We start from the raw sequence: 22,439 nt of genomic DNA on the forward strand, positions 1-22,439 counted from the left end.
GGACAGCTGGGGTTGTCCTGCACTGCTGGACTGACCTCAGGCCACCATCACACAAACCCCACTGAACAAACTTCATGAGGAAAGACTCACAGTAAGGTTAAACACATATTGTGCCATTTTTCATCTGGTTAAAATATACAGTTACAAAAGACCAAGATCTAAAAAGGTCCATTTATAACTTCTGGCAGACAACGCTGAGTCGACGCATGAGCAAAGAAGCTATAACCAAATTAAACAAACGGTTACCTTAATTCAAATGACAGATTTCTCTGGGTTAGAAAATTGTTGGAAACATTTGGGATAGTTAAAAATAAATAACATAGGTTTCGTTGGTTTTAGACATAATGCGGAAAAGTTATATATTATACCTTAAAAACGCCTGACAGATTGTTAAACATGCAGCGTTAAAAGCCTCAGATGAACCTCAGTGACTTTTAATAAAAAATAACTTAATAATAATTAAAAGTTTGAACAATAATTTCATAACAATATCCTCTTCTTTCACTGTGACAGAGTCAATGCAGAGAGTGACCAATATAGGTGAGTCATCGCCCACCAGTGGTAGTATTTGAAGCGTGGTCTCCAGTTGGGCGTCCGCAGCAGGGTCTGAAGGGCACAGGCCAGGTTGACAAACAGGTAGCACATGAGGAAAAACCTGTGGGAGGAGGACATTCACTCATCATCTCAATCTCCACTTCATGAGCCACTGAAAGCGGCTTCAAGAAGTCAAATACTTGAGGGATCATGGACTTTTGTCTACTGATCTGGTTCTATGGAAAGAGAGGCTGTAATATGACTATGCAAACAGATACTGACATGGAGAGGATCGGAGCCACGGCGTCCAGGGAGGCGATGAGGATACCGATCTCACAGATCCCAGCGGTCAACAGCAGAGCCCAGGTGGGTTCTCCGTTAGCTTTCCCGTGACCGAACACCTACGAACACACGCAGTCACGTATGACATCAAAGCAACAAAGCACATGAGGCTGAGGACGGCTTGGACTGTATTTGTGTTGACCGCGTGCGTCTGACCTGCAGGAAAGGTACGATGCCGTCTCGTGCGATGGCCTGCAGCAGGCGGGGGGCGCCGGTCAAACTCTGCAGCCCCGCCCCGCAGCAGGAGAAGAAGGAGCCGATCACAATGACCCAGGGAGAGGGCCACGATAGCGTGCCGATCACGAGGTTCCCCTTCACTGCGTCACCAAATCTGCAATGCAAAAACAATCGTTTACACTAATTGATGTCTGTATTCAGCCATATAGCATGCAGGTGTGTTACCAGCATTTCAAATCGTTCATTTCAATAACTTTAAATCTTTAAATCTTAGTAGCAAGTTCTGTGGGTGCATCTATGCATCCATAAGAGCATGTTTTACATCACTAAAAAGACCTTTTGTGTCGTGGAGAACTGTGAAACTTGTGTTTTGCATGTTATGATAAAGCTGGTGTTATTCTTTATTTTTATCATTGTCATCAAATCCCCTGAAAAGACCAAAAGCAACCGTGCTTTAGTCCATCTGTCAAAACTTTACAAGGTACCCAGCCAGTCTGAGGTTCTCAGCACAAAACCTCTTCAACCCAATGATGTAAATCTTTAATCTTTCACAAACATAGACGTACTCATTTTTAAAAGAGGCTGAATAAACCTGGGAACTACTATCCTAAGCCAACAATAATCAAAGAAGAAGAAATCGAGCATCTGTTGGGGACTACTTTCAGCAGCAGAATGTGTGCGCCCTCTGGAGGCAGGACGGTTAATGAAGCATTAAAGAGTGACTTGTGTTTCTTTTGTTTTTCAACTTGGAACCTATAGTCACATGTTTTTGTGTGACTAATGGGGACAACGAGTTTTGAAACTGTTCCAGTAGCTGCTGAACGATTTGCAATACAATCCGCACCGATAATTCATTCAAAATAAAGTACAGCGGATGTGTTCATGGCAGTGAAGCAAGATGTCAGCCAGTGCAACAGTGTGGCTCATTGATGACTTTTTAATGGAGCTCTATTAACAGCGTCAAATTACTTTCAACGTGCTTCTCAGGACTCAGGATAAGAATGTGTTTGTGACGGTACAGTGGTCCATTCACATCACATGATCAGAAAGTATTTGCGAGGAAAACTGAGTCTCTTGTGATGAGGGCACGACTACATAATCGTATCCATCTGCCCTCGAGATACTAAAAGAGAAGAGGGGGAACAAAACCGAAGTGATAGAATGTGTACCGTTTGTCTTTTATACTTATTCTCTTACTTGTCTCGAAGCAGAACTCCCTCAATGCAGGCACCGAACAGAACCACGCAGGTGACGTCTGGAAAGCACCGTTCAGGAGAGTAGATTCAACCCGTGGGCAGAGACTCCTCCCTTTCCTGTTGCTCTAAAGCTAAAGTTATCCACACTACCCACAGTCCTACAGATGGAACCTGCTCTGTCGTATTAGTACTTTGGCAGACTTTGATTCTTGTTCCAATGGCTCCCCTGCCAACAACCTATAAACCTGGCAGCTATTTCTGGCATCTGAAGTTGTCATTCACAAGCTCCATATTAAGCAATTTAAGGCCCAGCTGATTAAGCTGGAAGAACATTTTTAAACTTACAGTTTACAGCCATGTGACAAGACTTTGTGATATTGTTCTCACAGAAAGGTTAAAGGATACAGATGAAGGAGGTGGTGGCGATAGCCAAGATGGTCCCGATGGGGATGGACTTCTGGGCATCCCGCAAGTCACCGGACCGGTTTGAACCAGCCATGATACCTGAAGGTGGGGAGCGGAGGGTCACGACAGAAGAGCTCTAGAAATTAAACTAATTTGATCAGTTTCGACTATAATGAGTGTGCGTTTGTGTCGCAGTCTCACCGGTGACGGACGGGAAGTAGATGCCGACCAGCAGCGTGAAGAAGGTGGTGATATCGTTGACGACATAGGGCATGTACTTGTCCTGGGCAGAGGCACCTCCCCCCACTGACGCCAGCTTCTGGTCATCGACCAACTTACCCAGAGGGCCATACACTGACCACATGTTTTCTACAAGAGACAAGAGGCAGCGGTCAAGCAACTGGATGTAGATCAAAAAGCAGACTATGGCCATATGCCTGTGCCATTATAGCCTTAGTAACAAATAGTATAATACTGATGATATTAGTGGAGCCTGGTCTTTATCTGCAACTGGGCAGAAAAGAAAAGTAGTTTGGAGAAAGAGGATGATGATATGGTGAAGGAGGAGCTATTTGACAGCGAGATGGGAGAAAGCAGAGAGAGTAAAATAATCACAGGTCTGCACACGTTTGACCCAGATGCTTCACAAGAAATATTTCAGGAATGCATTTTTTTGCAGGGTTTAGAGTAGAATTAGTTTGTCCTCGTCAACACTTACATAAGATTGAGGAAGGTTCTGAGTACTTAATGAAACGTTGCAGTCAGTTGCGGAGGAGATTCCTGTTGAGATGTGAGTATCTAACAAACCACTACACTATCCACAGCTGGTGGAGAAGAAGAGTGAGACAAAAACCTCCACCACATTTGCACACTTCTACTGAACCCTCCAGAAGAAACACAGTGTTCCAACCTGAAATGACTTTGCTGGTAAGTCCGGGGATGCCCTGCACCTCGGTCACATTGTTGAGGAGAAAGTAGTCGTTGCAGGTGGCGTTGAGCTCGGGCCCGTCGCAGAACAGCTTCCACAGCTTGGTAGTGACCGTCAAGTTGTCGATGACCTCCGTCTTGAGACAGCTGTCGAAGTTGTGGTTCTGCAGAGTGCGATTCCCCAACATGCAAATACTGCGTGGAGGAGCGAGACATTTTAAAAATCACACGCTGATTAAACTAGTCTGACACTATTTCTGCAACATCGAAGGTTATCGTTCGGACTCACGGGAAGTCCGGTGGCTCAAAGATGGTCTTGATGACTCCAGCGTAGATGGCCAGGATGGAGAGAATGACGCAGGCCAGGAAGACCAGCGCGAGCTTGTTGACATACTTCACCCCGACGAAGACGACCACGGACATCAGCGCTAGGCAGCACGTGCCGTAAACGCGCATGTTATTCAGCAGGGCATTCACCTCGTCCTCCTTCTTCTCTGCCACGAAGATGGCTGCTTTAGGCACGATGTAGGTCTGTATGGAGAAGGGGAAAAAAAGACGAAGGTGGCGGAGATACAGTAGAGGACGGCCGCTTTGTCGAAGAAGTCGTCGCACAGTGTTCACTCACCAGCAGAATCTCTATGGTACCGAGGATGTACATGGAGCCAGCGAAGGTCGTGCCCAGGTAGAAGCAGAGACCGACAGCTCCACCGAACTCTGGGCCCAGAGATCTGGAAATCATGTAGTAGGAGCCTCCAGCTGGGAGAAAGAGAGCAGCACAGAGTGAGTTTTATGAGAGAAAGGAAACTTCTCAGCTTCTCAGGAAGACTTATCGGTCTGACGATGGATAAGCCTCTGGGGGCAAGGCTCTATATTCTTGGGGTTCCGGTGTATATCTGGGCCAAGATTTCCTTTTCAGTGTGCTGCTCATTGTTAACGGTCCAATTAGCAACTTGAGAAGCGAGACTGGAGTTGAGAGACTATGTGTACGACCGGGTTCTTTCCCAGGTTACCAGTCTACGAGCTAATTTCAAACCAATAAAAAGCTACGTCTTGGTCGGCCGATAGCCAATGTGTTCTCAGGTTGCGTTTTAGCCAATGCGCTCCGCCTCCACACCGGCTGTTTACCTGCATGCAACCAAGGCCTGCAGGAACGTGATTGGTCAATATTACTCAGACTCCAAAGAACAACCAGAAGGCTTCTGATACCAATGAATGCAGAATTTGTTTATAGGGGTTATCTTTTGAGGAACTAAGACGTGCTGTAATACGTCCATGGATGCACTAAAGGGACATTGTTGTCAAGGTTTTGATCAAGCCCTGGGACCTAAAACAGTCAATCTGACAATTATATCAGTTAAACCAAAGGAGGAAGGAGAAGTCATAAAATATCCTATAAAATAAGTTTATTCAGCAACCCATCAAATAGCAACACTCCAGTTGCATCAGCTGATTCCTATTGCTCTACTTTATCCTATGTTAGAAAATTAAGAAGAAAAAATAAAAATAAAAATAAATTGCGAGGACGGCTCTTATCTCTTAAGTTTGTGTATGTCCGAGTGACGAAGCGTCTTACCTGGCACAACACCATTGGTAGCGATTGCACTCATGGATATGGCTGTCAGCATGGTCTGTTGACAGAGGACAGCAGAGAACACAGCTGTCAACTCTAAAGACCCGACGCACAGGACCTCCAATAATGCATTGTAACACGGGAGCTTGTGATGCTGTCATCACACATTCAAAACCAAGTATGAAGGTCATTTTAAAAAAGTAACTTTTCATGCCCACCTAATAATCCTTCAATAAATCACATAAACACATTTTCTGGATTTTCAGGACAAGAGGAAACTCGGAGTCCTTGGTCATAAATCCAGTTACAATACTTCTTAGGGGCTTCTACTCTAATCTCTCAGATCGGTAATGGATACGAGCTTTTCCGTGAAATCGCTCCGTGAAGTCCTTGCGACGGAGGATATTTCCATCAGCCTGTTACCTAACAGCGCTCCCAGATGAGAGAGAGGGCAGAGCAGGGAGACGAGATAAGAGGCACAAAGAAGAGAAAAGAGAGAACGACACCAGGAAACTTAAAGGGTGCAAGAAAGAGGGAGAGGAGAAAGCATGAAGGTGAGAGAGAATAGAAGACAAAGGAAAGAGGAGGAGGAGGAGGGGAGCAGGGACGAGGACAAGGACACGGCCGAGATAAACCTTGTGCCGGACGTCCAGTTTAAAGTGGCAGACGATCTGGAGCAAAGCCAATTAGCTGACAAGTTTAACTTCCGCTTCCCCTGAAACCTAAAGCAGCTAAACACGAGCTTGTGTTGAGTCAGTTACAGCAAAGAGACATGTCCTCCAGGTTGAAAGAGGACCACGCAATTCCCATGTGGACACACTTGGTACCGGAGTCTGTGGGATTTAGGGGATTCTAGAAGAAACTCAGCCAGAGGCCAGTCAGACCCAAACATGGTCCAACAGCTGCTTTACCCAGACATCAGGTGATCCACGGAGCTCAGAGTTAACCAATACATCACTGGCAGTACAAGCAAAACTAATGGATTTGCTTCTGGTGTTTCACATTTCTTTAATGATCCACATTAAGAAGTGAGCAAACTGACACAATCAAAGACTAAATACATGTGAACATCTACGAGCAGCTAATAATGACTCTAATGTAGTGAGGCTAAGTTAAACCCAGAATCACTCATGAATCATGAATATCATGTTAGCATCACAGGATGGAGACAACAAAGAGAACGTCATAGTCAGGTAACCGCAATCATAATCAACTGGTCTTCTACGATAATGTGAGCGATGCAGCTTTGAGACAAATAACACAAATAAAACAGGTGCTAGTAGTGACCTGAAGACACAACACAGCTACTGCTGCAGGGACACTCAGCAGGCTGTGACAGAATGACAGGAGGCCAGTCAATACGTATCAATATGTATCGATCAAATGAATGAATGTGGCCCAGAACACCTAGGTCTAGTACCTAAATCAACCTGGCACAAGGATTGACACGAGGCCTGTATCACAGATTAATCACATAGTTCACTGCATTTTACAGCTGCAACTGCATGTTAGCTGTAAATGGGGGTGTTTCTAGGATTTGAGGATATTCAGGACTTAGCCTGGATCCGAGTGGTCCGAGGGATCCTCCGCTGACACTTCTTGTTTTAATAAACAAGCTCTAGTAGTCGATTTTAATGCTTTTAATTTACAACAAACAATCCCATTGTCGACTGATCTATTTTCATTGTGAAGTGGAAAAAGGTCACGGTCCTGCTGTATACATGTGGTCGAGCTCCACACAGCCCAGGCTAAGCATGACGTGATGAGCTGTGCACTGAGCTAATGAACAAGAGCATCTGGGCTCTCTCGTGTTCGCGTGAGACCTGGTCTCATGGGAGCCCTCCTGACTCTCTGAGCCTCTTCATTCTCATCTTTTGTAGTTCTTTTGGTTGCAATGAAACAGAAACGCTTCACACTGGCTTTCATGTGGACATTGACAAAAGGAAGAAGTACTGAATTATGAGTGATGAATAATAAGGGAGTATGAAAACAAGAAAGTGCTCATAGTAAATCAGCACTGGGCTGCACTAAAGTCAATCCCCTTCAGTTATTTTTAGACATTTCTGGTGTTGGGTCAAGAGCACAAAAAGCATGACCTATAAACAGGTAGCTGATGTGGAACCATCAGAGCAAAGTCAGATGCGGCCTGAGCAGAGAAAATGAACATTAATCTGTTTGACTAAGCTTGGCTCTCTTGTTACGTAACAGCAGCGCCGCGGTGGAGGGTCAGCCCGCCCAACCCTCTTCAGCTAGATGGTAATGAATGAAAATGGAGTCCACTGTATTTACAGCTACTGATGTTAAATCACGGAGCCACAGACGCAGTGTAATGGCTTACATACTTTCATTCACAGTACATCATTATTCTAATAAATGAAATCGTTGAAATTCAGGGCTTTGACTGCTTCTTTCAGTTACAAGAGAAAGGAAATACATTTTGGATTTTAAATTCTTGACGTTGCATAGTCTGGAAGGTGGTGTCTGTGGCCATGTTGTCAGTGACATTGATCACGTCAAACTGTTAGAGCGTTCCATCATTAGGAGAAAGGCATTCGACTGACAGAGTGACCGAGGTTTCGTTTTTTTTTTTCGAGGTACTTTCCCTGATTAATCTGAAGTAATCCATTGTCTGCCGTGGAATCGGCAAATATAGCCACTGTGTGGGTGTGCATGTCGCTGTGTTTCTGACACTTTGCAGATGGAGGGATTACACGAGCCATTAGAGGCGAGGAGCGTATGGGAAATGGAGAGTCACAGTGGCTAAATATAGGAGGGATCAGTGACCACTAAGTCAACCTGCCTGTCACTCATTACTGCCGTCAGTCCAACGTTTTGACCCGTCTGCCAATAAAAGTCGCATCTACCCCCCCCCCCCCCGTCATGAAGAACTCATGGACACATATTCACTCTGGTGTGCTAATGTATTCATAAGGCATTAAAGCACTGGATGTGTACATTAAGCGCACTCTTACATAACCGTGCATGTCATTGCTCTAATGGCTCTAAATCCTTGATAAAGGACACTTAACATCCACATCAAGAGTCACTCCAGCTCCTTTCAGTTTGGACCATCCTCACACAGAGCAGCTGCAGATGTTAAAACCCCCCCTCTGCTCTTGATTTTTGAAGGTGTTTTTAGGAAGTGTAACATACGGGTAAAGAGAGGGTTGAGTACTCACACAAGAGCAGCACAGGCAGACGATAGCCAGGGACTCCAAGATGCCGGCAGTGCCGACAATCCAGGTGAGTCGCAGAAACAGGATGACCCCGAGAATGTTCTGGAGGCACGGGAGGTAGACGCCCATGAAGGTCCCCATCTGAGGGCTCTGTGGAGGGGGGGGGGGGGGTTCAGCAATGTTATCAACAATAAGCAGCAAGAAAATAAGACAGGAATAAGAAGGCTTAAGGGGGGAAATAAAGGCATATCTAAAGGGGAAGTTAAAAAGGAAGACATTTTATTTACTTGGTATTAATCAAATCAGTTACACCCCCCAAATAAAATAATGAAACCAAAATCTGTTTTTAGAGTTGCAAAGAAATGGACAAAGCATGACGATACAGTTTAATTAATCGTATTTTTTTTATCTGACATAGTGGTGAAGATCCTAATTCATTTCCCCACGCTTTAAATTTAGAAGCTGTGGTTTAAAAACAAAATCTTGTGTGAATCATCTCTTTCATCGATTCGCTGAACAACACAGTGACACATGAACATAAACCACAACACTATCCAGCAACCGGCGACAACACTTTTGGAGAATCCGTCAACGCTTCCACCACAAAAGAAAGCATTCCATGAGAGAAAACTGTAGTTCCGCAAAAGCATGTCAGAAAAACACAAAACGTCCAATCGGTCATCTCGTTATTGACAACCTTTTTAGCCATCTCTCTCCAAATGCACAGTGCTAGTAGTCCTCCTGGTCCAGACAAAGAGGGGCGAAGATGGTGTCAGCTTAATTCTTGACCAAGACGGGTCCTGCGAGCCGGTGGGAGGTGCCCGAGGCCTCTTTCCATGCAGGGGACAGGATGGAGCAACTGGCATGGGACTGAGGCTGTGGTTACACAAGCATCTGTGTGCCGCATGCTCGTACTGGGGCTACTTTTCCTTTTCCTTTTCTCAGAAACCCGCTGTTCTCTGAATCTCAGGGTCATCAGGTCCTTTTTAGTAAAACTAAATACTGGGCTTCATATGAAGTAGCCTCTGTTGTTGCCCCAACTGGTGATACGGCATCTAATGCTGAGTAAAATTCTTCATTCTTTCATTTTGTGTCCCTGAGGACAAAAGCGGTAGTGTTTACGAGCTTCCAGCGAGCCCAGCAAACCAATAAATGAAGCAGAACAAGCTTACTGACTGGATTTGTACTTACTCTCTTTATATATCTCTTAAATATCTCTTTATAGATATTTAACTTGCTAAATTCAAAGCTTTTGTATTCAAAGGTAACAGGATGACTATACATTACAGTGGGAAATAAAGGTGATCAAGTTTGCGTATCCCAGGAAAGAACAGCGGCCCCTTCATGGGTCAAGGCCCCCCCGTTATGTAACGATAGTTCAGTGTTATTATGCAACTGTTAACCGTGCCGCTCTGATGAAACCCTGGCACCAAAACGAGGCTCGCTGCTGTACCTTGACTTCTTTCTTCTTGGGCCCCTCGTCGTTGTCAGCCTCCTCGTGCTCCTGGGCCCCCTGGGTGAGGTTGGTGTAGTTTGCCAGCTTGTCGAGAAGGGACGACACCATGGGGTTGCTTTCGATCTCATCCTGCAATAAGGAAAATATTTGTTTAAATATGCTGAACAAGAGCAGGATCACAAACTGACATTACCATATATATATAATATCAAAAGACAAACTCTTCCAGGGTCAAAATGAACAGTGCAATATTTAGTTAACTGTTCAAAGCGTCTTAGAATAGCCCGGCTGGGTCAGCTCCTTGCAGACCGACTGAGTGGTGAAAACTCAAGCCGCGGTGCCTAATTGATTCTTTACAAGCGCCAGTGACCACAGACCGGCAAGGTCTGCCAAATGGCAGAGCAAAGCACCGGGAAAGAGTTCAGCCGGGAGTTCCTGAAGGAGCGCACCAGCCTTTATGGCAAGTAAAGTCTCTGATTGACGCATTGTTAAGCTAAGAAAAGATCCACCTCCTGGTGTATCTCTTTAGTTCACTGCAGCTGACCCTGATGCGTTAGCATTAAAAGTTGGTTCTAATTGAAAGTGCAGAAGTAGTTCTGGCGGTGAATGAAAGATAACGATGTATTTGCAGCTTCTACCCCACAGTTTGGGATTTGACAAAATGAATCACATCAGCTGCGTTTCCGTCTAATTGTGGAGCGAATTTTAAGAAATATCTTTGAAACGCTGCAAAAAAACAAACAAACAAAAGGAAAAGAATGTAGCACTTTGCATCAGCTGGTTTGGAGTGACTCGGCTGCAGCGTAATCTGCCTCTAAACTAAATAAGTCGTCTATTTTTCTTCAGTGATTTGTTTGAATTGAGCAGCTTTTAATTGTTCTTTCATGTCAGCTTCTATTGGTCATGTTTCATGTTGTGAAGAGATGAAGACGACCATTCGCTCGTCGTGGACACAGACTGTAGAAGAAGTGGACGTAGTCGTCTTCACGTCTGGTTTGTGAACTGCGGTTTTGAAGCCTTGAGTTTGGCGTTTTGGTTGTCGCCATCTTGGCTTTTTGCAACCGGTGACCATATTTGAATATGGTCCATAGACTTGGTGTGAAACTTCAAAAAAGCGAATGAGAATATGTGAATGGAAACAGGTCTACGGTCATGATTCATAGCACCCCCCTCTGCCCCGAGATCAAGGGCTCCATCCAGCTGATGAGACGGTCACCTCAAACAGGGCCATGTTGGTGCCATCGTAGTTGTTGCCTTTGTCGTTGTCTGTGTTGTTGATGAAGGGACTGTTTTCCTTTGGGACGCCATCACCTGTGGACACACAGCACAGTTGTTACTTTACAATAAAGTAGAAGGTGTAGGACGGCAATAAATACTCCACGTTTCCAATATCTTAAAGAAAGTGTGCAGGTCCTGTCCTCGTTTCACACTAGCAACCAGCTTTTGCACATAAAGCACGTCAGACGTTGCCATGATAACACCTAAAAACAATAAATCACTTTGCGAGCCAACAATTCCAAACCATTACTGGGGTGAAAGGATTTTTCCATTCAACAAACAGTGCAGACTAAATGCTCCAAAACCACTTTGGAGTCTCTGCTTTGCTCTTATGTGCATCTAAGTTTTAATGATCCAGATCACGATGAAGACTTCTCATAATATGCATCAATAATTCATATCTTAACTTTAAAAAGGAAAATGGACTCACTCTATGTAACTGAGCTGCTACCACACACACACACACACACACACACACACACACACACTGTGTACTCATCATGTTTGGAAACAAATGGATACGCTTTAACAGAATACAATTGGATCTCATTTAGAGCTCCGACCCCATCAGCTTAAGAACTAAAGGTATTTACTGTTTCAATCAAACTACCTATATTTTGGTTCATGGTCATTTTGAGAAGCACACCCTCTTCTCTGCTTCCTCGACCACCTCAGAAGTCACACAGTGATCACACGCTGCAGCCGAGCCGCCGTCAGAGACAACATTCTAGAACCAAACTGTGAGGCGCGTTTGTCTCTTTGCTGCCGGGGCCCGGCAACCGACGCGGCAACGCACTGAGCAAATGTTGTGAACGAACTGACAGCCGGTGTCCGGAGCTAAGACAGCCGACACGCTGCAGTCAAGTCCAAGTGTGACGAGTGACGGACGTTACATCCAGAAAATGATCTGTGAGCGCGGGGGCTTCCCTTCCTGCGTCATAGGATTGAAAGCATAAATGCATTCACATGTAAATAAAAAACACATTTTGATTTGTTTTAGGGAAGAAAAAGAATATCCAACTTAAACAGGAAGAGCCACTCACTTATTTCCCATAATTCCCTGTTCCCTCCTTAATAATACTGTAAGTCAAAATCACCTTCAGGCTGCTGACTCAGAAAAGGTGGAAGCACCAGTCCAACCAGGCAACACATGGGTCATAATATGTATGTTCCTAGAGTCTTACAAAGCGTCAGTTATCAAGCTCCTCTTGTGTGTCCTCACCACTCTCACTATATGAATCATGATGTCCTATGCACTGAATGTGTTGTAGCTGTGTTGTTCATTCTGTTCACATCTATCACACGTCTGTCCATCCTGATAGAGGGGTCCCTCCTCCTCTGCCCTCCCTCAGGTTTCTTCCTCTTTTCTCCCCGTTGAAGGGTTTATTGGGGAGTTTTTCCTGTTCTGATGTGAGGGTCAGAGGACAGAGGATGTCGTATGCTGTACAGAATGTAAAGCCCTCCGAGGCCAATTTGTGATTTGTGATTTTGGGCTATACAAAATAAATTGAATTGAATAAATATTCAAAAAGGAATGAAAGAGGGAAACTACAACAGCAAATCAAACAGAGAAGGTGACTATAGCCCTCTTAAACTGAAGAGCAAACCAGAGCCCCCACAAAGAACAAACACGAGGACGATGCAGGAAAGAACGTGAAGCTATCCTCCAGACACAACTAGTCAGTGTAACCGAGTACAAGCAGCACAATGCAGTGGTTCTCTTCAGTGTCAGGACAGTCAAAATACTGCTGAGTGGGTGTTTATCGATGCGAGCCCTCCGGCTCTTTGACTCCTCCTTTAACCACTTAAGTCCACGTCTTTCTTCTTACTCTTCACTAAAATGTTGCTCTATGCACAAAGGCTGCAGACAATGTCTTCTTTTATTGCTTTGTCTAAAGATTAATCTATTCACATAATATTCTGTAAATTGTCAGAAACAAAATCCCATTGAAATTTCCCAGAGCTGGTTGACCTTTTGACTTATTCAAATTGTTTTGTATGATGAACAGATTAAACTCCAGAGATCAATTTAAAAAAATAAAAATAAAAAAGGCAAATCCCTTAATTTGAGCAAATTAAATGTTTGGCATTTTATACTACAAAATGGTGATTAATTATCAAAATTCTTGCAGATTAATTTTCTTATGATAGAGTTATCATTTACCCCTTAAGGCAATTCATGAATTTATAAAATTGACTTGAATCATTAATTGCACTGTCATCCTCAAATTGTACTTTTAAAAGAAACTAAGAGAAGCAATTTACATGTATTAACCGTAAAATAATGTTATTACAGGAATAATAATTCCTATAATAACTGTGGTCTGATTTCTATGTGAAGGATGTGAAACTCTAAGGATGTGACATCTATGCTCACTCCCCGGTTCATGTCTCTCTCCACTAATTTCTACAAGCCAGTTGATTTAACAATACAAAGCAAAGGTGTTTCACTAACGTTTGTTTTCTAAGAGCCAATTAGCAAACTGTAACCTAAGCTAGACTAAGGTTAGCCAGCTAGCTGTATTTTAGCTAAGTGGCATGGATTTGCCGTCGGTTGCTTCATAATGTTAGCTGACATTTTTAGATTAAAGTGCTCCATTAGTCAAAGTCAAACAGCTTCATCTGAAGCAAATTGTTCCCCACAATATCTGAAAATATGACGAGAAATACATTTTCATTCATTTTCCACCCCATCACATTATTGACACATTATTGAGTCTCCTTCATTCATCAGTGGAACTGAACTGTGAACTCTCAGTGGGGATTTGATGGGTAACTTTTACTGCTTGATCCAGCTGCAGGGGGAATAAGAGGCTTGCAGCGTGGCTTAGCTCTCTGGTAATCACAGGGAAAGTCACTATGTCCTTGCTCTGTGTAGCACTTTAAAACGCAGTCTGAGTGGGATAGCAGAACATAATAGGTGACGGCACAATGTTTCAATAAGCTGGGATGAAGGGGAATGAATTTAAGATAATGACCATTGTACAGCGAGGATGTGGCCAAGGGTGAATGGACCCGTCAGTCACCGGTTAGCTTGGCAGGACTCTACACACCACAGGTAATCTTAAATGATACTCACTAAATCCTCTTTGAGGCGCGGCGGCAGGCTAAAACCGGCAGTGCTGTTTCCAAATCTGGTGAGTTTTCCTGACATGGAGGGTGGCTGACGTCAGCCAGGGAGGGAACAGAATCACTGGAATCACTTCAGGTGTAATGGTCGCACCACACCTGCCGCAATAAGTCAGACAACACGGTTGAGAAAATATTTAGCGACGCGGCAATTCAACTCAATTGGTTATCTCTCGTTGTGCTGGAGCTCTGGGTCGTAATTGTTTCCTGATGTGGAACAAAAATGTCACAGAAACTCTCTTTGCTGTATTTTGCATCTGAAATTGTTGGTAGCTTTAAAAAGAAACGCAACACGTTGTGTCCATCGCTTTTACGCACCAAATTCTTTGGAACAGGTTTGATTTTCTGCGTTTTTTCCCCATTTGTCAGAGCGGTTTGACCATTCAGAGCCACCGTAAATGCAAGATAACAACAGCTTCTTGCTAATGTAATTCATTCTTTTGCCCCGTTGAGAACTAGCGCTAACCATTGCACCCACATAATTCATTCAGTTTGGTCTTGTATTGCACATTTTCACAACGAATAGAAAATGAACAGGCATTGGACTCCAAAAAGTAAGGACTTGGTTTGCAACGGGAGCCGGGATCTCGTGCCCCTTTAAGCTAGATAATATCTAAAAAGGCAGATGTGTGGCACCGTTTTTATTCCCACCTCCATGTTATTAAATCCTCCCGTGAACTCAAGTTGCACATCACTAACCCAGACTAAGCAAAGGTGCCATCTGTCACAAATCCTCCTAGTAGATACCAAATACTGCAGTTCCAGCAGTAACGGTAGTAGATTATACACCAAAGAAGAAGCACAGGGACAAAGAACACAAGGGGGATGATATGGAAGATGAACATATTCTGTCTCCATATCATCCTAAATGTTGGTGTGTACATGTGAGTGTGCGTTGGTGTGTGCTGTCAAACAGTCCTCTGGGACATGGTCCAGATTCTTGTACAGTAGCAGTGACAGATGTTAGCCTCTGTGCACATTACACAAGTCGCCATTTATCCTGGACTAATTCACTCTGCTTCCTGGAAATCCATGTTTGTGTCCTCTTACTACATGGAACACACACACATGGGCTGAACAACCTGGGTTTGCCTTATTGGAAACAATAATAACTGAATGATTTATTCCCTGTAGGCTGGCCATTGGAGGAGACAAAGGTTCAGATCACGCTGAGCCACAATCGGCACAGTTACGATGAGTGACCAGGTACATGCTGCTCTTTCACATTATTACCCATCCTGCATTGCCAAAAAGTCCGAACATCAGCTGCTCGTGTCGGTTCAGGAAATGCTGAGAGTGCACCGCACGATCAAACGTGTTCGTGAGGAGCGAATGACGTAAATGTTGGCAAATGTGCACCTGTTCTCCAGGAAGGGATGAGAGAACCGATGCAGATGGAAGCTCCAAGTGAAACTGATGATGGCTGCAAAGGACGTCCAATCTCTAAAGCCCAGCCTCCGTAAAGGCCCCAGGCTTATGATTCTGTCATGTGGGCGCTATAATGCATGTATGCTGATGTGGAGTCTACTTATGATGGAGGCAAGTGGAGTCTTACTGCTAATAAGTGGAACTGCACTGTGGAGAATATTCCATTTATATTACAACAACAACAACAACAACAACAACAACAACAAGTGTAAATTGAATCACATTCTAAACTAAAACCACCCTGAAGACTTTTTAGCAAACAGTGAATCAACAGTCTGTGTTAGCCATAAGAAAACACTTTTCCCTATCCCAATAATTACCTCTATATGCGTAAAAGTCTTAAAATGGCACTAAAAGAATACTAGAATCATCTAACATTCTAATATTTCTTTCTATCCTTTTAGTAAACATCTTTTTTTGTGATCAAACGACCCTAAAGTAGGTCATCATAAAGGTTTTTTTAAAAGTAACAATTTTATATGTGTTATAATTCCTGTACTTTTGTAAAACAGGCTCTATCTTTTACATCTCTACCATGATAGTGAGTCAGACAGCTTTTTCAAATCACACGTGACGATATTCACGAGTATCCCGATAATTCACCAAAAAAAGTCACAGAGTCCCTTCTTCACTGCTGGGTATTATGAGCTGTATTTAACCGTTTGGCAGTAAACGAGTGCATGTTGGGCTACATTGCATCTCCTTTTATGTGTGTGTGTGTGTGTGTGTGTGTGTGTGTGCGCGCGCCCTCTTCTCGACACTTCCCCTTTTCTTTTCTTTTGCACATATACGTAAACATAGAGGTGTCCGATCATAAAACACAGCCCTCGTCATCACTGTGGACAGCTGATCCAACAAACAATGCAATGACTGTGTTTTTGAATCTAATTCACCGCAGTGTTCTTCTCTACAACAGTCAAATTGAGCCTGTTAGCGAGCGGTTATGATTCATGCGAGCGGTTATGATTCATAATCAGACTGAACACGGACCCCGAGGAACCCACTGGAGTGTCTGTACGAGAGAGGGAGGAGGTGAAACCTCTTGTGTAATTGTTGATGAATGAATGCAGGTGTGTTCCACTTCTGCAGGTGGCCAGCAGTGTCCCTGCGCTATAGCGCATTAGGCGACCCCTAAAAGTGCGACATTGCTCGAGGGCACAAAGTATTGTAACGGCAGTGAGCGTTAGACGTTAGATGTGTATACGTATATTAAAAATGCCATCCGTTCAGAACAGATGTTTGAAAAGGGGTTGTTCCCTCTGTTTGCTGATTGACACTAACCCTGCAGAGGAACACGGGGCTCATCTCCACGTATTATTTTTGAGCCCTCTACCTTCAATTGATTGCACACTTAATAAATTATAATCAATGAAAGAGCTCGCGGCCAAAAGACGGCTCAAGACAACGTTGTGCTCAGAGCACTGTCGAAAAATGGATGAAAGATTTAGAGTGGTGTCACCAGGAGCATGCTAGCAGCGGCGCTGATTCCGTCACATAGACAGGCCCATATCGACCGTCTTCTACTAAACATTTTAGGACTGATTTCTGACCTGGGGAGCTACCGTTTTCAATTCATTCTTTAAATCTACTTCAAATAGGTAATTACACAAGTGCCAGTGAACAAAACATTGGCTCAACGTCATGGTGTCGTTGCTGGATGAAGCTATTACGAGGGCAGATGTTTTTTTAAACGCCTCCCTGTCGGGGCACGCTAGACTGCCCTAACAACTGATCATTAAAGAGCATCACAGTCAGCGGTGTTACCTGAGGGAGTGGGATCCCTGTGCCAACGCACCGCACAGTTGAAAGGAGTTATTAACCGGGGCGGCTGTCAGTCTGTCATTTGCTGAAAGACTGAATGTCACGTTGGTGAACCGCCCTCTTCTGTCGCTCACATCCCTTCAGTGAGGAAGCCGAGCAGACGCTCGGCTCTCTGCTCACCGATTGGTGCAGATTCACCTGCAAGGCCCAGGTACACGGAGGATGTGCTAAATGGTGAAGGCTCAAGCCTCTCATGGTCACTGTGGTGATAAATGACCACGCATCCTATTTATAACCACTAAGCCGCAACACTGTGATGACGTTGTAAGCTGCCTAACGCTGCCGGAGTTAGCCCATGGCTCATGAAATAAAAGAGGGTTAGCTTTAGGAGGCAGTGGGAGTTCAAAAATCATTAAGGTTTGAGAATCAGCAGAAACATGGAAGCAAACGGACTTCATTTACATGCACTTCAGTACAGATTCAGTTCATACATGTTTAGGGTGAATTTCTCTTTGCCCAGTGATCGTTACAGTTCATTCATTCATCCAGACTGTTGACTTAGTGAGCCGCACAACAACGGAAGCGGAGCAGAGCCAGATGCTCTTAATGCTTTTCCTCACTTAAACAATTCACACTAAATCCAGAACACAACACAACAACGCCTGCTTCAAAGCCAGAAACGGAGAAACGTAGTACCAGACCAACAAAAAGCTCATCAATAAAACTACCAGCCTTACAAAGCAGGCCTATAAACGACAAATTAAATAAGCTACAGAGAACAAAAACATAACACGCGTAGTCAAACATCCCCAACATAGGTTGCATAAAGCGGTGCTAGCAAAGGGCTTAGTTATCAAAAACTTACCCTTCCGTCGAGAGCTTCCCCTCGGCTCCATTCTGAGGAGCGGGGCTGAAAAAGGGGGTGTGCAAGGGAAGGGGGTCCTAGTAGTGGTCCTTGGGGAACTCCACTAAATGTGCGTCCAAAGTACAGAGATCCTGTTAGTAAGGTGCAGAAGTCAGGAATGCTGCCTGTGCTGTGTGGATAATGTGAAGGATCAGCTATTTCTGTGACAGCGCGTGGGTTTGTGTGTGTGTGTGTGTGGAAAGTGGCCTGTGACGACGATGTCAGCGACATCAGCCATGCATCACAAAGCACCCTCGCCTCCCACCAACCTGCACGCACACGCACACGCACACACACACACACACACACACACACACACACACACACACACACACACACACACACACACACACACCTCCCTGAGCTTCTGATCCCCGCTACACATGCGCGTGCATGTTCAAACACACACACACACACACACACACACACACACACACACACACACAAAGGGGGAGGAGCAAAGAAAGTGAGGAAAGCAGTAGTGAAGCAGACAGACAGCTTTAGGGGGTGTGGCTGGAGACAGAATGATGATGGATGTCAATACAGAAAGGGACTTCTTTTTTTCAGGGAAAACATTTGTGATCGCTGAGAAAGCGGAGCGAACATTTGCCATCCGGAGCAAAAGCAGCGCAGAGTATCACTGTGAATCGATAACGCTCCACTATTTTAAACTGCAGGTGCTGCCTCAGTGAGCAGCTTCATCTTCCATCTGACCTCCAGGTGGAGACGACCAATCGATCAGAACAGGCCCAGAGAGCACACAGGACTACACAGCTGGAGGCTGGAACAACATGCTGCATCTTATAAGATACAGCATATATATATATATATATATGCTGCATCTTATAAGATACAGCATATATATATATATATGCTGCATCTTATAAGATACAGCATATATATATATATATATATATATATATATATATATATATATATATATATATATATATATATATATATATATATATATATATATATATATATATATATATATATATATATATATATATATATATATGTATGACATACTGGTGAGGAGCCACGCGATCACAGGCGACCCCTGTTAACACTAACAGACCGGTCATATAGAATACAGCGTAGTTAACCGAGACTGGGTAACCCATGAACACACAGGTCGGGTCGACACTGAGGATTAATCTGTGGACTGTTCTTCTGATCAATCAATTCATGATTCAGTTTGGTCAAACAAAATAAAACGACCATCACAATTTCCAGAGGGTTAAGGTGAGGTCTTCAAAGAACAACCAGTTAGGTTGAGTTGATTTAATAAATGCCTAAAAATAATAATTGATGATGAAAATACTTCGTCATATACTGCCTTTTGTTGGACGACTAATTCATTAATTGACTCATGTTCAAGTGTTATTAATATTTGAGATTTGAATACCAATGTCTGACTTGATTACCATAGAAACAAATAAAGCATCAAAGCTTTCAGGTAAATCCTGTAGTTTGCACACTGTTATTCTGTTGATTCAACTTCTTTTTTAATATCATCAAAAAACTAAATATTAATAGACAAAAGCACCATCCTAATTTGAGCCCCGGGTGTGCCGCTGCCCCGCACGCAGGTTAGACAATGGCCGATCAAGACGCCGTCCCAGCAGAGTCTTGGGCCGCCCAGTAATCTGCCCGTCTCAGAGCATGAGAAGTGGGCACTAATCCCGTAACCAGATTAGGCTAATCCTGAACTTTTTATAAAGCACTGCTGCCGCGCCGAGGCTCCGGGGTGGAGGAAGACGGCGCACTAAAGGGACGGGGTGTAGGTTTTAGTGGCATCTAGTGGTTTGTGGCAGATTGCAACCAACTAAATACCCCTCAGCTCAGCCCCTCCCGTTCCAAGCAGGTTAGAAAACTACGGTGGCCTTCAGGTAGAGAGAGGTCGTAGTTTTCTTCTAATCTAAGGAAAACATAATGATTCATAGTTTCGGGTGATTACACTTCTGATTAAAACATAGTTATGAATATCATATTGAATATCTGACAGTGAACCCTCTAAATGTTGCACACTGTTCCTTTAGAGGCGCAGACACGACGGCAGCTCAGTTTCTGCTGTGAGTATTTACCGTCTTCATCGGGATGAGACAGTAAAATATGCTACGACTGTCACATAAACAATTTGATTCTTTACTGTTTGATGACTATACAAAAATTGAAAAAAATCATGACCCATCCCTAGATTTGATAACTTTATTAAAATCATTTACTAAGGCAAACACTTGCCGGCTACTTGACTTCAAACACTGCGACGAGCACTCAGCTTTCACCCGCTGTGTGGAGACTAAACTGAACATCAGCCGCCGGCGTCTTTAAAGTGACAGATGTGTCCGAGGCAGAGCTTAAAGAGGGACTATCAAATCACACAGTAAGACGGATTTAGTAGTATCAAACTCCAATTGGTTTGATGTCAAATGGCTGCTGTCATAGTTATTTTTCTGACTGTGTGTGTGTGTGTGTGTGTGTCTGTGTGTCGCACTTAATGATATCCTAAGCCTTTAAGCCCTTCAGGTAAACAACACTGTCTGTTATGTAACACACAGCAGAGGGGAGAGATGATGGTTACTCACAGTGTGTACAGTGTCTATATAGGGTGGGAGGGTTTATCGGATACTTTAAAACATTCACGCTGTGACGTCATGGAAATTGATCTGACTGACACGGGTTAAGTGAGGACCGTGTCCAGGTCGATCTTTCATCATGGAGCGACTTTAAATTGAACTTATTGGACTTGTTTAAGCATGTAAGAAGATGAACATACATGTGGTGGCAGATGAAACCGTGTGGGAGTATGTCAGAACAAAAGAGAGAGAGAGAGAGAGAGAGAGAGAGAGAGAGAGAGAGAGAGAGAGAAGAGGGTCAGCCGAGACTTGTGGGATCGATGTTACTTAGTGCCACTTACGCCTGAATCCTCATTCCCATGTGTGCACACTGAGCATGAGATGGTGAAGACAACGGACAATATAGACCAGTATATATACAGTATATCTATATATATATATATATATATATATATATATATATATATATAGATAGAAGAAGTCAAAGTACTATCATCCAACATACAAATCAAGAGCATCACCAGCTTTTTAATTACTATGAATGCCACTGAATCTGAGAACACATTGGTCGGCACACAAGGAAGATGAAATTGTAGACATAGCTCACATCCGCCTGTACTTTAAATTGCAACGTCATCAAAAGTAAATACAGTGAAAGAGCATCTGCTTATATCACAGAGTGCTTCCCAATTGTTCTGGCCAAAGGAATCACGGTCATGTGAGAACATCATCATCATCATCATCATCTGACTGCTCACAGACAGACGGAACCTTTCCCCCTCCAACTTAGCAGTCTCCACCCAAAGCAGCAACACAATGTCATTCTTATACCAACTCAGACAGAAAGTGGAGCACGGAGGTCCCAGCGTACACAGAGGAGCAGGTCAGTCCTTCTCCAGATGTTGTCACCATGTCATCATCTAAAGAAAACACCGCCCATGCATACAAGGCTGGCTGCTACTGTTCAAAGTCTTTTGTCCTCATGACTGTGATGCAGCTGGTGAGGCAACATAAACTGACAGTTGACTGATGAATAAATAGAGCAACCCTATTTCTGTCATTGTGACAGTCTTGGCTATACTCACCAGCTTTGCGGCTGGTAAACAATTAGTAAAGAAACAGTTTCCTTGTAATTGGCTGAAGATTTACTGTCTTTTTCAAGATAGAACTTGTAACATTGCGAGGACCTTTAAACAGCTGATTACATCCAAAACCACCACTATGAATAAATGGGTGTGTTGTAATGCCAAAACTAGAGTCTCCTCACATCTGATAATGGACATTTAGAGACATCAATAGCATTGACCCAGCACTTAGCTGTGGAGAGTAAGACTGTTGAAAGCTGCTGGTGACCACATCCAAGGTTGGGGACATGTTACAGCTATTAAATGAAGCTTGGTCCTAACCAGACTTTAACCAGAGACACATTAATCATGTTCATTGGTAGGCTTATGATCGGAACAGCAAAGTCACACCATGTCCACTGTAATAGGCATCCGTCACATCTGAACTGCGAGGCTTGTGAACAAAGGATGTGGTTACGCTCGTCCTATCGATGTGACCTCTGTCATCCC

At 43.8% G+C, this 22,439-nt stretch overlaps 1 protein-coding gene across 4 annotated transcripts in view; it reads right to left on the reverse strand.

Annotated features, from left to right (window-relative positions):
• Positions 1-22,439, reverse strand: part of slc12a7b (solute carrier family 12 member 7b) — a 59,429-nt gene that overhangs the window by 12,983 nt on the left and 24,007 nt on the right. For all 4 annotated transcript variants that reach the window (XM_068709570.1, XM_068709567.1, XM_068709566.1 and 1 more), the window contains exons 2-14: positions 11,000-11,094; positions 9,781-9,912; positions 8,331-8,477; positions 5,155-5,209; positions 4,207-4,337; positions 3,871-4,112; positions 3,565-3,776; positions 2,856-3,023; positions 2,655-2,753; positions 2,251-2,308; positions 1,033-1,207; positions 817-935; positions 557-655 (exon numbers count right to left, since the gene is read on the reverse strand). In XM_068709570.1, coding sequence (XP_068565671.1) covers positions 557-655; positions 817-935; positions 1,033-1,207; positions 2,251-2,308; positions 2,655-2,753; positions 2,856-3,023; positions 3,565-3,776; positions 3,871-4,112; positions 4,207-4,337; positions 5,155-5,209; positions 8,331-8,477; positions 9,781-9,912; positions 11,000-11,094 — 1,732 coding nt within the window. The remainder of the gene's footprint in view (positions 1-556; positions 656-816; positions 936-1,032; positions 1,208-2,250; positions 2,309-2,654; positions 2,754-2,855; positions 3,024-3,564; positions 3,777-3,870; positions 4,113-4,206; positions 4,338-5,154; positions 5,210-8,330; positions 8,478-9,780; positions 9,913-10,999; positions 11,095-22,439) is intronic.

Source organism: Cebidichthys violaceus, unplaced genomic scaffold (assembly GCF_023349555.1).
Source record: "Cebidichthys violaceus isolate CVI_PGR_0920_01 unplaced genomic scaffold, fCebVio1.0.p SCAF_15, whole genome shotgun sequence".
NCBI lineage: Eukaryota > Metazoa > Chordata > Actinopteri > Perciformes > Stichaeidae > Cebidichthys > Cebidichthys violaceus.